Genomic DNA, 15,654 nt, shown 5'->3' with positions numbered 1-15,654 from the left:
AGCATGGTGGTGGTGGTGTGATGGTTTGGGGATGCTTTGCTGCCTCAGGACCTGGACGACTTGCCTTAATAGAAGGAACCATGAATTCTGCTCTGTATCAGAGAATTCTACAGGAGAATGTCAGACCATCCGTCTGTGAGCTGAAGCTGAAGCGCAGCTGTGTCATGCAGCAAGACAATGATCCAAAACATACAATCAAGTCTACATGAAAATTGCTTAAAAGCAACAAATTTGAAGTTTTGGAATGGCCTAGTCAAAGTCCAGACCTAATCCCAATGTAGATGTTGTGGCAGGACTTGAAACGAGCAGTTCATGCTTGAAAACCCACACGGCACTGAGTTAAAGCAGTTCTGCATGGAAGAGTGGGCCAAAATTCCTCCACAGCGACGTGAGAGACTGATCAACAACTACAGGAAGCATTTGGTTGGAGTCATTGCAGCTAAAGGTGGCCCAACCAGTTATTGAGTGTAAGGGGGCAATTACTTTTTCACACAGGGGAATTGGGTGTTGCATAACTTTGTTTATGAAATGAATATGTAATTGTTGTGTTATTTGTTCACGTATGTTCCCTTGATCTAATATTAGGTTTTGGTTGAAGATCTGATAACATTCAGTATCACAAATATGCAAAAGTAGAGAAAATTAGAAAGGGGGCAAATACTTTTTCATAGCACTGTATGTCACTATACATGGGCCGTGTGCATTTTCTGCTGGTGTATACTGAGGTATCTCTTCTCTGAGAACCTCTTCCCGCAGTGATAACAGGCAAATGGCCTCTCTCCCGTGTGGACCTTCAGGTGCCTCTTCAGCTGGTGCTGGTGGGAGAACCTCTTCTCACACTGGGGGCAGCTGTAGGGTCTCTCCCCTGTGTGGACCCTCTGGTGCCTCTTCAGGCTGGACGAGTGGGAGAAACTGGCCCGGCACAGGTGGCAGCTGAATGGTTTCTCCCCCGTGTGCATCCTCTGGTGGATCTCCACCTGTTTGGGGAAACTGAAGACTTTCCCACAGAACGAACATGGGAAGCGCTTCTCTTTGCCACCGGATCTGCTGATAGCGTTACTACTACTGTCATTTGTCAATAGGCTTGTGTATCCATTTAGTATTGAGGCACTGGCATTGTCTGAGGTCTGGTTTAACATTAGGAGAGTGTGAGGAGGACGAAGGCCAGGGAGTGTCTGTGTTGTCACAGGCTCCATGTTCCAGTTGATAGATCCTATAGAAGGCATGGTGAAGGCTGCACCTGTTGGGGGGGTAACCTGAGGGGTCTCTGAATCACAACGATAGGAGCAGGATGGAGCATCGCTAGCCGAGTCTGTGTCTGTTCTCTCCCGCTGCATAGGGACACCTCCCTGTCCCCGTAGACCAAATCTAATCCTCACCCTGTTCTCAGGCAGTTTGTTGTCATGGATAATATGATTGGTTGTTGTTTTGTGTTCGACTATCTGTTTCTGGTTGTGGTTAACACTGTTGTTCCCCAACCCAGAGTTGAGGACGCTGTCCCATCCGCTGATCTCCACTATGTCGCCTCTGGTCCTGGACTGCTCAGTGATGTTGTCCCCCGGGCCCTTGGCTGCTCCCGTCTGGGTCTGGGAATCCAAGATGGTCGCCCAGTATCCTCTGTTAGCCTCCAGCCAATTACCTGCAGGAAGAGGTTAGAAAATAGACTTCACAAACATGGCAGAGAAAACTCTACATATGGAGTTTATTTTGTCAATTACCTGGTCAAGTTCATACATTATAATGTGTGTTTTTGTATGCAAACATAAGTTGTATTGATTTAATCTTATGAATGAAGAAAAAACTATAGCCAGGAGTATCACTATTCCCACTGAAGATATATTACTGTATATATGCTATATGTATTTCTCCCTTACCTTGCTCCCCCATCTTTAGTCCACTCAGCAGATCAATGCTCTCTGGTCTGTCTTCTATTGTCTCCTCTTTGACCAGCAGAAGATCAGGCTTCCCATCCTCCATGTCTACGGACTGTAAGAGATACAGAGTGAGAGGATGTTGGATCAAGAAATCTGATATGAGCACCCTGCTATGGAGCATCTTCTGATTGGGCAATGAGGGATTGCTATGAGTACAACGCAAACATGTTAGTTGATTTAATACAATATTAATGGTTGGATAATTCAATGGCATGGTCCCACACTTAAGACAAAATGAATTAAGACCTGACCAAATACCATTCGGACAGTAGTTCACAGTGGGCTCACCTCAGTGAGACTGTGCGTGGTCTTGTGCTGCTCAGCTGGTTCCTCTGTGGGTTCAGGAGGAGGTGTAGTCTGGTTGTCCTCCATGACCATGGTCCCCTCAGGGTTCCCCAGACCCTCCTCACACCCCTCCTCTTTCACCAGCAGCACCTCTGGACCCTCCTCCTCCTGGAAGAGACAGGTGATATAGATTACACAGACATATACTCCCTCAAGTATGTACATACACACACAGATGTTTGAGTCCTATACTGTAGTTAAATAATGACTTCATCATTGTTAAGCTCATCATGGTGGACATAAATATGATGTTGTGGGTAAAAATAAGTCAGCTATGATAAGTCAAATGTCATCAGACAAACCTGACTAAACTATTTTGACATGTACAGTAGGTGTTTGTGTGTGGGAATGTGTAGGTATTACAGTAAGCCAAAACGTGGGTGGAGCCAAAACAACAAAACGTGCCACTGTCCCAATACTTTTGGAGCTCACTATATATTTAGTTATAAAGCGCTGTCAGGTGAATGCAAAATAGGGTGATATCAGATGTAATGTATACTAAAGAGAGTCTCAATGAAAGACTTAGAATGAAAATTCCCATTTTGTGTTTATTAAATATAAACATATTTTAAATACACCATATGAAAACCACACATACACATACCTAAACTACAAATCTGCATGAGAAACTACATTAATTTTCTCATTAAAAGTGTCTTGGTAGAGAAATTAAGTAGATGAATGGATGTTATGAAATAAGCATTTGGGGAAATCATATACAGTGCCTTCAGAACGTATTCACACCCCTTGACTTTTTCCACATTTTGTTGTCAACGATCTACACATAATAGATGTCAAAGTGGAAGTAAAATTATAATATTTGTATAAAAAATAAAACACTATTATATCATAATTAGATACAGTGGGGGAAAAAAGTATTTAGTCAGCCACCAATTGTGCAAGTTCTCCCACTTAAAAAGATGAGAGAGGCCTGTAATTTTCATCGTAGGTACACGTCAACTATGACAGACAAAATGAGAAAATGTTTTCCAGAAAATCAAATTGTAGGACTTTTAATGAATTTATTTGCAAATTATGGTGGAAAATAAGTATTTGGTCAATAACAAAAGTTTCTCAATACTTTGTTATATACCCTTTGTTGGCAATGACACAGGTCAAACGTTTTCTGTAAGTCTTCACAAGGTTTTCACACACTGTTGCTGTTATTTTGGCCCATTCCTCCATGCAGATCTCCTCTAGAGCAGTGATGTTTTGGGGCTGTCGCTGGGCAACACAGACTTTCAACTCCCTCCAAAGATTTTCTATGGGGTTGAGATCTGGAGACTGGCTAGGCCACTCCAGGACCTTGAAATGCTTCTTACGAAGCCACTCCTTCGTTGCCCGGCGGTGTGTTTGGGATCATTGTCATGCTGAAAGACCCAGCCACGTTTCATCTTCAATGCCCTTGTTGATGGAAGGAGGTTTTCACTCAAAATCTCACGATACATGGCCCCATTCATTCTTTCCTTTACACGGATCAGTCGTCCTGGTCCCTTTGCAGAAAAACAGCCCCAAAGCATGATGTTTCCACCCCCATGCTTCACAGTAGGTATGGTGTTCTTTGGATGCAACTCAGCATTCTTTGTCCTCCAAACATGACGAGTTGAGTTTTTACCAAAAAGTTCTATTTTGGTTTCATCTGACCATATGACATTCTCCCAATCCTCTTCTGGATCATCCAAATGCACTCTAGCAAACTTCAGACGGGCCTGGACATGTACTGGCTTAAGCAGGGGGACACGTCTGGCACTGCAGGATTTGAGTCCCTGGCGGCGTAGTGTGTTACTGATGGTAGGCTTTGTTACTTTGGTCCCAGCTCTCTGCAGGTCATTCACTAGGTCCCCCCGAGTGGTTCTGGGATTTTTGCTCACCGTTCTTGTGATCATTTTGACCCCACGGGGTGAGATCTTGCGTGGAGCCCCAGATCGAGGGAGATTATCAGTGGTCTTGTATGTCTTCCATTTCCTAATAATTGCTCCCACAGTTGATTTCTTCAAACCAAGCTGCTTACCTATTGCAGATTCAGTCTTCCCAGCCTGGTGCAGGTCTACAATTTTGTTTCTGGTGTCCTTTGACAGCTCTTTCGTCTTGGCCATAGTGGAGTTTGGAGTGTGACTGTTTGAGGTTGTGGACAGGTGTCTTTCATACTGATAACAAGTTCAAACAGGTGCCATTAATACAGGTAACGAGTGGAGGACAGATGAGCCTCTTAAAGAAGAAGTTACAGGTCTGTGAGAGCCAGAAATCTCTCACAGACCTGTAACAGTCCAACTTCTTAATTACAGGCCTCTCTCATCTTTTTAAGTGGGAGAACTTGCACAATTGGTGGCTGACTAAATACTTTTTCCCCACTGTAAGTATTTAACCCCCTGAGTCAACACATGTTAGAATCACCTTTGGCAGCGATTACAGCTTTGAGCCTTTCTGGGTAAGTCTAAGAGCTTTCCACACCTGGATTAACCAACAATTGCCCATTATTCTCGACAAAATTCTTCAAGCTTTTGAAGCTGTGTGCCAGAAGAGAAAATAACTTATGAAAGCTGCTAAAGTGCGTGGGTACATTGCTTACATCCGCTATGACAGGCTCATTGTCCACCCTCCCTCCCAAAAGCCTGGAATGGATGAGCGAGCCAAGCCTATGGGTTCGTACACCGCAGCAAACACACACCCCCCAACTGATTAATGGACTGATGTTTTTTTTTCTCATACTTTGTTTGTTCTTTTCCATATTATGTCTGTCTATCTCTGAGAAGCTACCCAGGAAAGGGAAAAAAAAAATTGCTCATATTAATATATGTAGCCTTAGAAATAAGGTTAATTAAATCAATAACTTGCTAACATCAGATAGCATTCATATATTAGCCATTTCTGCGACTCACTTAGAGAATTCCTTTGATGATACAGCAGTACCAATACAAGGATATAACATCTATAGAAGAGACAGGAATGTGTATGGGGGAGGTGTTGCTATATACCGTGCCTTCGGAAAGTATTCAGACCCCTCGACTTTTTCCACATTTTGTTACGTTATAGCCTTATTCTAAAATGGAATAAATAAATAAAAATCTCAGCAATCTACACACAATACCCCATAATGACAAAAGCGAAAAAGGGTTTAGACATTCTTGCTAATTTATTAAAAATGAAAAACAAAAATACCTTATTTACATAAGTATTCACACCCTTTGTTATGAGACTCGAAATTGAGCTCAGGTGCATCCTGTTTCCATTGATCATCCTTGAGATGTTTCTACAACTTGATTGGAGTCCACCTGTGGTAAATTCAATTGATTGGACATGATTGGGAAAGGCACACACTTGTCTATATAAGCTCTGACACACAGTGCGTGTCAGAGCAAAAACCAAGCCATGAGGTCGAAGGAATTGTTCGTAGACCTCCGAGACAAGATCGTGTCGAGGCACAGATCTGGGGAAGGGTACCAAAACATTTCTGCAGCATTGAAGGTCCCCAAGAACACAGTGGGCTCCATCATTTTTAAATGGAAGAAGTTTGGAACCACCAAGACTCTTCCTAGAGCTGGCCGCCCGGCCAAACTGAGCAATCGGGGGAGAAGGGCCTTGGTCTAAATGTGCTCTAGAGTTCCTCTGTGGAGATGGGAGAACCTGCTCCAGAGTGCTCAGGAACTCAGACTGGGGTGAAGGTTCACCTTCCAACAGGACAACGACGCGAAGTACACAGCCAAGACAACGCAGGAGTGGCTCTGGGACAAGTCTCTGAATGTCCTTGAGTGGCGAGCCTGGACTTGAACCCGATCGAACATCTCGAGAGACCTGAAAATAGCTGTGCAGCGACGATCTGCAGAGAAGAATGGGAGAAACTCCCCAAATACAGGTGTTCCAAGCTTGTAGCGTCATACACTCTAAAAAGGTAAAGGTTCCTGGAGGATCCTTTAGGGGTTCTTCAAATTGAAACTGTGGGGGAACCCCTATAAGTTCTTCGAAGAACCCTTTTAATAGATCCTCAAATAACCTTTTGAATAACCTTTTGGGGTTAATTTTTGAACTACCCCCCCTCCCCTATTATTATTATTAATTAGTAGTAATAATAATACGCATAACAATAACACAATATTTTAGTTGTCAATATCTATTATGATTTTAGTGGGAAAGCAGAATAAAAAAATCAAAATAGGAGGTCAACTCCCAGCAGAGTCCCAAGTCCAATGGGTATATCCTCTGGCGTGTTGATGTTAATGAGTTGATGTTCTCCGTATCCATAGCCATAATGATTTTGCAGTGTGGTGATCGAAGAGGTTTCCTGTTATATTCATCAGTGTAGGGAGGGTGAATTTTAATTATACAGATGTTTAACAAAACATGCACACAACAGTATTCATACCTTGGTTTTTGTGGTAAATGTGATAATGGTTTTCATACACATACCAAGTCCATAATGTAGAGGCCTATGGGATTTTCATTTAAGAGGTAAGGGAGGAGGATGGTACATGTGATCTACATGATATACACCAAAACCAACTGATATACCATTGTATGCCTCCTCGTCTGTATACCTGAAGACACAGACACAAAAGTGAGCAGTTCATTCATCTGCACCCAATACAGCTAGCCTTCAACATATTCTTATAGCATACATAACGTTACCTCTTTGTTGATTGATATCCATTGAATTGTATCCATTTTCTGTTTTAGACAGATTTGCACAAATATGAAAAGATAGATGGCATCATCATAAAACAATATCAATTTAGATCATACAAGGGACAAACCTTACCTTCAATTGAGGAGATCTTAAAACATTTAGTTAAGTGCCTGCACCTGCTGTCCTTTCAAATCCAAATGTTTCAGCTGGGCAGTTAGGTTCCTGCAAGAACCCCCACCAACTAAGGAGGTTCCTCGATGAACCCCACCTCCTATGGGGTTCTTGGAAGAACCTTTTAGAGGCAATTTTCAGTGCCAAGAACCCTAAGGTTCTTCAAAGAACTTTGAGGATCTTAGAATAACCCTTGTTGAATCCCTAATTTTTAGAGTGTACCCAAGACGACTCGAGGCTGTAATCGCTGCCAAAGGTGCTTCAACAAAGTACTGAGTAAAGGGTTTGAATACTTATGTAAATGTGATATTTCAGTTTTTTTTTCTTCAATATAAATTAGCAAAAATGTCTAAAAAAAACTGTTTTTGCTATGTCATTATGGGGTATTCTGTGTAGATTGAGGGTAAAAAAAAAAAAACTAATCAATTTTAGAATAAGGCTGTAACATAACAAAATGTGGAAAAAGTAAAGGGGTCTGAAAACCTTCCGAAGGCACTGTGTGTGTGTGTGTGTGTGTGTGTGTATATATATAAATTATATACACTACCAGTCAAAGGTTTGGACACACCTACTCATTCCAGGGTTTTTCTTTATTTTTACGATTTTCTACATTGTAGAATAATAGTGAAGACATCAAATCTATGAAATAACACATGGAATCATATAGTAACCAAAAAAGTGTTAAACAAATCAAAATATATTTTATATTTGAGATTCTTTAATGTAGCCACCCTTTGCCTTGACGACAGCTTTGCACACTCTTGGCATTCTTTCAACCAGCTTCATGAGGTAGTCACCTTGAATGCATTTCAATTAACAGGTGTGCCTTGTTAAAAGTTAATTTGTAGAATTTATTTCCTTCTTAATGCGTTTGAGCCAATCAGTTGTGTTGTGACAAGGTAGGGGAGTGGTATACAGAAGATAGCCCTATTTGGTAAAAGACCAAGTCCATATTATGGCAAGAACAGCTCAAATAAGCAAATAGAAACGACAGTCCATCATTACCTTAAGACATGAAGGTCAATGTCAATACGGAAAATGTCAAGAACTTTGAACGTTTCTTCAAGTGCAGTCGCAAAAATCATAATGCGCTATTATGAAACTGGCTCACATGAGGACCGCCACAGCAAAGGAAGACCCAGAGTTACCTCTGCTGCAGAGGATAAGTTCATTAGAGTTACCAGCTACAGAAATTGCAGCCCAAATAAATGCTTCACATAGTTCAAGTAACAGACACATCTCAACATCAACTGTTCAGAGGAGACTGAGTGAATCAGGCCTTCATCGTCGAATTGCTGCAAAGAAACCACTACCAAAGGTCACCAATAAGAAGAAGAGACTTGCTTGGGACAAGAAACACGAGCAGTGGACATTAGACCGGTGGAAATGTGTCCTTTGGTCTGATGAGTCCAAATATGAGATTTTTGGTTCAAACTGCCGTGTCTTTGTGAGACGCAGAGTAGGTGAACGGATGATCTCTGCATGTGTAGTTCCCACCGTAAAGCATGGAGGAAGAGGTGTTATGGTGTGGGGGTGCTTTTCTGATGACACACTGTCTGTGATTTATTTATGTGTGTATATACTGAACAAAAATAAACGCAACATGCATCAATTTAAGATTTTACTGCATTACAGTTCATATAAGGAAATCAGTCAATTGAAATAAATAAATTAGGCCCTAATTCCACATGACTGGGAATACAGATGTGCATCTGTTGGTCACAGATACCTTCAAAAAAAAGATACGGGTGTGGATCAGAATACCAGTCAGTATCTGGTGTGACCACCATTTGCCTCATGCAGCGCGACACATTTTAGCGAAAAACTTTTTAAAAATGTTTTATGTGAAGTCATGACGTCTGCTGTTTTTAATCGACACAAGATAGTTAAATTGAAACGCACCGCAATAGGCAATTGTCACATCTATTTTCTATGCAAATGTTATACATGTCAATAAAAAATCTCTGGACAAATTAATGGAAACATAGTTAATGAGTTGAACCAGGTGTTTTTTTGTCTGGGGCTACAACAAAAATGTGTGCTGTTGGGGGTACTCGAGGACTGGAGTTAGGAACCACTGGCCTACAAAGGACTAACACATTTTTTATACACTGAGTGCACAAAATATTAGGAACACCTTCCTAATATTGAGTTACACCCCCTTTTGCCATCAGAACATCCTCAATTCGCCGCGGCATTGACTCAAAGGTCTCCAGTGCTTCCCAGAGTTGTGTCAAGTTGGTTGGATGTCCTTTGGGTGGTGGACCATTCTTGATACACAAGGGAAACAACAGCGTTGCAGTTCTTGACACACTCAAACCGGTGCGCCTGGCACTTACTAAAACTTTTGTCTTGCCCATTCACCCTCTGAATGGCACACATACACAATCAATGTCTCAATTGTCTCAAGGCTTAAAAAATATACTTTAACCTGTCTCCTGCCCTTCATCTACACTGATTTAAGTGGATTTAACAGGTGACATCAATAAGGAATCACACTGTAGGTTTCACCTGGATTCACTTGGTCAGTCTGTCATGGAAAGAGCAGTTGTTCCTTATGTTTTGTACACTCAGTGCCTATCACACAATGTCTGGAAGCAATATTCCTCCTGAATATTCAACACTGAAATCTCTTACAGTCGTAATTCCAAATGCAACTGTGGATCTTTTGACAATTCATCTTTGTCTTTAATACAGGGTTTGATCTCAACGTCAGAAGCTATCGAGGGGAATGGTTACTTTCAATGGAATGCTTTTCTGCTGGTGTATCCTGAGGTAGCTCCTCTCTGAGAACCTCTTCCTTCAGTGTGAATCACCTCTCTCCCATGTGGACCTTCAGGTGCATCTTCAGCTGGTGTTGGCGGTAGAATCTCTTCTCACACTGGGATCAGCTGTATTATTTATCCCCTGTGTGGACCCTCTGGTGTCTCTTCAGGTTGCCAGCATGGGCAAAGCGCATGTTACACTGGGTACAGCTGAAGGGTTTCTCCCCTGTGTGGACCCTCTGGTGCCTCTTCAGGTCACCAGCCTGGGCGAAGCAAATGTGACACTGGGTACAGCTGTACGGTTTCTCCCCTGTGTGGACCCTCTGGTGGATCTCCACCTTCTGGGGGCAGCTGAAGCCTTTATTACAGAACATGCAGAGGAAACGTTTCTCTTTACTTTTGCCTGATGTTGCTCCCCCTCCCCGAGCCTGGGCTCTAACCCTGTCGTTTGAGTTCAATACCTGATCGAAAAGGACGTGGCTGTGTGAATCGGAAGGCCCCATTGACATGGACACTGGGTTGCGATCCCTGAAAGCGTGTAAAGGGGAGTGGGTCGCAACATTTGGATTTGTCTCAAAGCTTTCCCTGTAGTCTAAGAAGTCACTGGTGTTGCCCTGCGATTGTCCTTCTGTTAAGTGAGTCTTGTCTACATTCCATGTCAGAGGAGTGTCGCCTTCCACTTTCACAGTCACCTCATCTACGACCAGAACCTCCCCTTTCTTATCTAGGCACCCTTCAGAGTATACACTACTACTGTACCTGTTCCAATCCCCTCTCATTGGATTAGTCTGTGTATCTAAGCCCACAGGCATGTCACCAGGTATCATCTCTGTCTCTGTAGCGTATGAACAGGACGGATCATTGACAGTCTGTAACACGTCACCTGAGTCCTGATGGGACAGAACCGTCGTCGGGTTACCATAAAGTAAATACTCTGAGAGGGGAGCAGGAAGACAGCCCAGTCGCCCCAGCCCCGTTGAAGTCTTGGAGTATGTCTCTGTCTTGAAGATGGTGTTCGGCGTTCCACTGACCTCCGTGATGCTGCTGGGCTGCGCTGGGGCGGTGGTGGGGTCCTCTGTGGCTACAGCAGGACTACTCTGCGCTCCAGTCTGGCTGTCTCTGCTGTTCTGGGGGTCCTCCTCTCCTTCAGCCCTCTCCTGCTTGACCCCAGGACCTGCAGCCTCTGCATCTGCAGACTGACAAAAGAAAAGAGAAGGTTATTACCGGTACATGAGTTTAATTGGATAACAATGTCATAGGGAAGTCTCACAAGCTCATAAATGAGGATGTAGATGTACAGTGCATTCCGAAAGTATTCAGACCCCTTCACTTTTTCCACATTTTGTTATGTTACAGCCTTATCCTAAAATGGGTTAAATGAAAACATTTCCTCATCAATCTACTCACAATACCCTATAATGACAAAGTGAAAACAGATTTTGGCAGAAGGTCTTGCAAATGTATAAAAAATAAAAAACAGAAATACATTGTTTTGCTATATCGAAATTGAGCTAAGGTGCATCCTGGTTCGATTGATCATCCTTGAGATGTTTCTACAACTTAATTGGAGTCCACCTGTGGTAAATTCAATTGATTGGACATGATTTGGAAAGGCACACACCTGTCTATATATGGTCCCACAGTTGACAGTGCATGTCAGAGCAAAAACCAAGCCATGAGGTTGAAGGAATTGTCCGTAGAGCTCCGAGACAAGATTGTGTCAAGGCACAGATCTGGGAAAGGGTACCAAAAAAATGTCTGCAGCATTGAAGGTTCCCAAGAACACAGTGGCCTCCATTATTCTTAAAATGGAAGAAGTTTGTAAACACCAATACTCTTCCTAGATCTGGCCGCCTTTCTAGATCTGGCAATCGGGGGACAAGGGCCTTGGTCAGGGAGGTGATCAATAACCCGATGGTCACTCTGACAGAGCTCCAGAGTTCCTCTGTGGTGATGGGAGAACCTTCCAGAAGGACAACCATCTCTGCAGCACTCCACCAATCAGGCCTTTATAGTAGTGGCCAGATGGAAGCCACTCCTCAGTAAAAGGCACATGACAGCCCGCTTGGAGTTTGCCAAAAGGTACCTAAAGGACTCTCAGACCATGAGAAACAAGATTCTCTGGTCTGATGAAACCAAGATTGAACTCTTTGGCCTGAATGCCAAGCGTCACGTCTGGAGGAAACCAGGCACCGCTCATCACCTGGCCAATACCATCCCTACGGTGAAGCATGGCGGTGGCAGCATCATGCTGTGGAGATGTTTTTCAGCGGCAGGGACTGGGAGACTAGTCAGGATAGAGGAAAAGATGAACGGAGCAAAGTACAGAGAGATCCTTGAGGAAAACCTGCTCAGGACCTCAGACTGGGGTGAAGGTTCACCTTTCAACAGGACAATGACCCTAAGCACACAGCCAAGCCAACGCAGGAGTGGCTTCGGGGACAAATCTCTGAATGTCCTTGAGTGGCCCAGCCAGAGCACGGACTTGAACCCGATCTAACATCTCTGGAGAGTCCTGAAAATAGCTGTGCAGCGACGCTCCCCATCCAACCTGACAGAGCTTGAAAGGATCTGCAGAGAAGAATGGGAGAAACTCCCAAAATACAGGTGTGCCAAGCTTGTAGCGTCATACCCAAGAAGACTTGAGGCTGTAATCGCTGCCAAAGGTGCTTCAACAAAGTACTGAGTAAATGGTCTGAATACTTATGTAAAAGTCATATTTCAGTTTTGTAATAAATTTGGAAAAATATATAAAATCCTGTTTTTGCTTTGTCATTATGGGGTATTGTGTGTAGACTGATGAGGGGAAAAAACTATTTAATCAATTTTAGAAAAAGGCTGTAATGTAACAAAATGTGGAAAAAGTGAAGAGGTCTGAATACTTTCCGAATGCACTGTAAGCAAGTGAATAGCTGAAGAGGCACCTTTCTGAAATTAACGGGCCACATTTGATTTACAAAGTAACTACTTTTTTTATGCAACACTATTACACTAACCTCTATTATGATAATGTGCTGGGTTGAGGTTCCACTCCCTTCATCAACCGTGATTGGTTGGTCGTCTCTCCATATATTGTGTCCCGCTGGCTTCACAAAGCTCCTGTGGCCTCCAGTGAGATGTCCTTCACCTGAGAATGATTGAGGGAAAAGAGGTGGTTAGATACTGTCAATGCTCAATGGTATAATGTACACTATTGACAGTTTTGACACTGTCTAGAATAGGCAAAGATGTAAGGTAACACTTCGCATAACTTCTTGATATACTATTTATAGATCAATTGATTATGTTCCATGCATCATATTGTTTTCAATGATAAATAATAGGAAATGATTGTAAATCAAAATCTTGGTTATTGTGTCTTTGTTCAAGATAGCTAAGTAATCAGGGGAATTATTCCATACAATCCAAAAACTGCCCAACACCCAACTTTGGTTAACCATATGAGGTTAACGCATGTAAAGCCGCATGTGCGCTGAGGGGAACGGGGTGGGGTGCTGGAACGAGCGCTAAACCCGGCAGTCTTGGCCTTCTGCAAAATGTACCTCTTGCCATTCCTCTGTTTCGGTCGAGGATCTTGACACTTCTAGGACGACTGGCGAGGACGCGCTCTCGCATTGTCCTCTCTGCGCGCTCCCGTGCCACCTTCAGTTCAAGTAGCTGTAGTTTCCTCCGCAATGTCCTGTTTTCTTTCTGGCTTTGAGTTATTTCCAAACGAAACACTGCATAGTCGTCGTCTACGAGTTTACAGATCTCTGACACGGCTGCATTCGCCAGTACCTCCATGACGGAGGCTATTTGAGTGTGAAAAACCATACAGTTAGCCATTGTTAGCAGCTAAATAACATCTGTCAACCAAGTCCTGTCTCCAACGCGAAGTAAAAAACGCTAACCTGGAAATTGTAATTGGACACTGGGGTTTTGTCGTTTGGGCAAAAGTCCGACCAAAGGCAGTACATTATATGGTTTAGAAACTCTGCGGTCCAGCAATGTGACGCAGCCAAGAAGAATTAAGTACTTCCGAGTCACGGATTTTTGGAATCCTTCTGAATAAGAGTCCTGTTCTGTACGCCTTGTAAATTAATAATTAGGGCCAAAATAATAGAAAATGTCCACAATTATCGATATATTTCATAATAAACATCATACAGAGTAATTAAAAGTATTTATATTTGATTTATTTGTTTATCCTTTAAAGCCTAAATGGTCAACAATGTTTTTTGTGTGTGTAGTCCTATCATTTATTGGACTGTACCACAGGAGGTTGGTGGCATCTTAATTGGGGAAGACGGGCTCATGGTAAGGGCTGGAGTGGAATAAATGGAATGGTATCAATTACATCAAACACATTCTAAGTCTGCTAACATTTCCTCATAAAATCTTACGAATTTCAACCATTTGTATTATTTATTTTTTTACCATCTTCATTGAAGGGCTTTTATTTTGAAGGGAAATCGCCAAGGTCATGGCCTTATTCTTGCCAGCTCTTGCATGTTCTTGCTGGCAGGATGGAGGAAAGAGAAATGATTTTATAGGCCTATAGCTTGCCAGCTTGTAGTCCTAAAAACCACAAATGATTTAGCATTTTCTACCTCTTGTTCGTTAGGAGATCTTATACATTTTGTTCTATGAGATAATATCAGTCTGTTAACATGACCTTTATGGATTATGAAGCCTTTATGTGCTTGTTTTGATTATATAAATGCTTCAAAATTCACAAAAAGTGATGTTAGCTGATGAAGATTATCTCATAGAACAAAACGTATAAGTTCTCCTAAGCCTGTGTCCACAGACCTTATTTTCGGCGTTTATCAAAAAAAACTAAAAAAAAACCATTAATTTCCCCATAGGCTTTGGCCAACGACCCATTGCGGAGCTGGCCTCCGTTAGTGCCTATAAAAAGACGCCATTACTATTGCTCTATATTGGTAGGCGTCATAGCTCAAAGGGCGTGGCTAACTGAGGGTATGCGCGCTGTTCTTTGAAAAATGGTTCTGCTTATTACGTTACACATCAAATCATTCACGATCAGTATCTTTCAAACTCAGAGCAGACTTGTTTAGAAAAATAACCGTAACTAACCACGTTTCCATCCAACCATTTCATGCGGATGAATTACCTGACGCATGCAAAAAAAAAAGTCACGGAAATTATTGTATAAATGCCGACTCCGAGAGACAATTTATTCATTCGACATGGTGGGATCTTTCTGTGTCGGTAAAATTCATAAAGCAAGAAATGTCGGTGGAAACGCCTTTATGCGCAAATATTGATATAATAACCATCACATCGAAGTAAACTTGGAGTCATGCTATGATATGTTGTGTGGTCCTCCCACTACGACTCAGGAAAGCATGCAGTTTATTATGCTACAGATTAAATAAATTATGATGAATTTCACAGGGTGGTGAATGTGCAAGGTGATGAGTTTGATGCTCCTTTCCAATAAATATCAAGGGTCTTATTCTGGTGACATGATGATCGATGCTTGGCTGCCGTTTGACAAATACAAATAATATCGCTCTTATCCATAATAATCTTATAATGTAGGTAGCCTACCCGCACTGTTTCTCCGAGCTGTTGGCAAGAGCGCATGTGCAAAGACCAGAGTAGGCACATTTGCTATATAACACAACAGTTTTTGTGACAAAACCATCAGTAGAGTTGAAAATGCGATGGAAACCCATTTAACTTGTATTTTCATTCGGTACATGGGAATTGAACTGTAACATTTATTTTTATGTGCACTACATCAGCACACACAGACTTTTATCCACAAAAAGTCCGTTTTATCGAAGCACATGTCTGGTGAGAAAATGCA

General features: G+C 42.3%; 1 protein-coding gene across 1 annotated transcript; it reads right to left on the bottom strand.

The window, feature by feature from the left end:
• Positions 1-666: 666 nt before the first annotated feature.
• Positions 667-13,789, bottom strand: LOC311110324 (uncharacterized protein). The gene is made up of 6 exons (XM_084188866.1): positions 13,379-13,789; positions 12,833-12,963; positions 10,868-11,032; positions 2,223-2,387; positions 1,875-1,986; positions 667-1,639 (listed from the first exon to the last, which is right to left on the bottom strand). Exons 1-6 carry the CDS (start codon positions 13,659-13,661, stop codon positions 684-686), a joined length of 1,812 nt encoding a protein of 603 aa, XP_084044992.1. The 5' UTR covers positions 13,662-13,789; the 3' UTR covers positions 667-683.
• Between the last annotated feature and the right edge of the window lie 1,865 nt (positions 13,790-15,654).

The sequence above is a fragment of the Coregonus lavaretus genome (genome assembly GCF_964263955.1).
Source record: "Coregonus lavaretus genome assembly, contig: SUPER_35_unloc_3, whole genome shotgun sequence".
NCBI lineage: Eukaryota > Metazoa > Chordata > Actinopteri > Salmoniformes > Salmonidae > Coregonus > Coregonus lavaretus.
This window is presented reverse-complemented; position numbering and strand designations above follow the sequence as displayed.

What these genes read in the sequence shown, in the direction of transcription:
- LOC311110324 (XM_084188866.1), bottom strand. Translation starts at nt 13,661, where the DNA reads ATGGCTAACTGTATGGTTTTTCACACTCAAATAGCCTCCGTCATGGAG. An exon ending in AGCCCAGCAGCATCACGGAG is followed by an intron (nt 2,388 to 10,867) that starts GTCAGTGGAACG and finishes TGTCTCTTCCAG; the next exon opens with GAGGAGGAGGGTCCAGAGGT. An exon ending in CCACGCACAGTCTCACTGAG is followed by an intron (nt 1,987 to 2,222) that starts GTGAGCCCACTG and finishes TATCTCTTACAG; the next exon opens with TCCGTAGACATGGAGGATGG.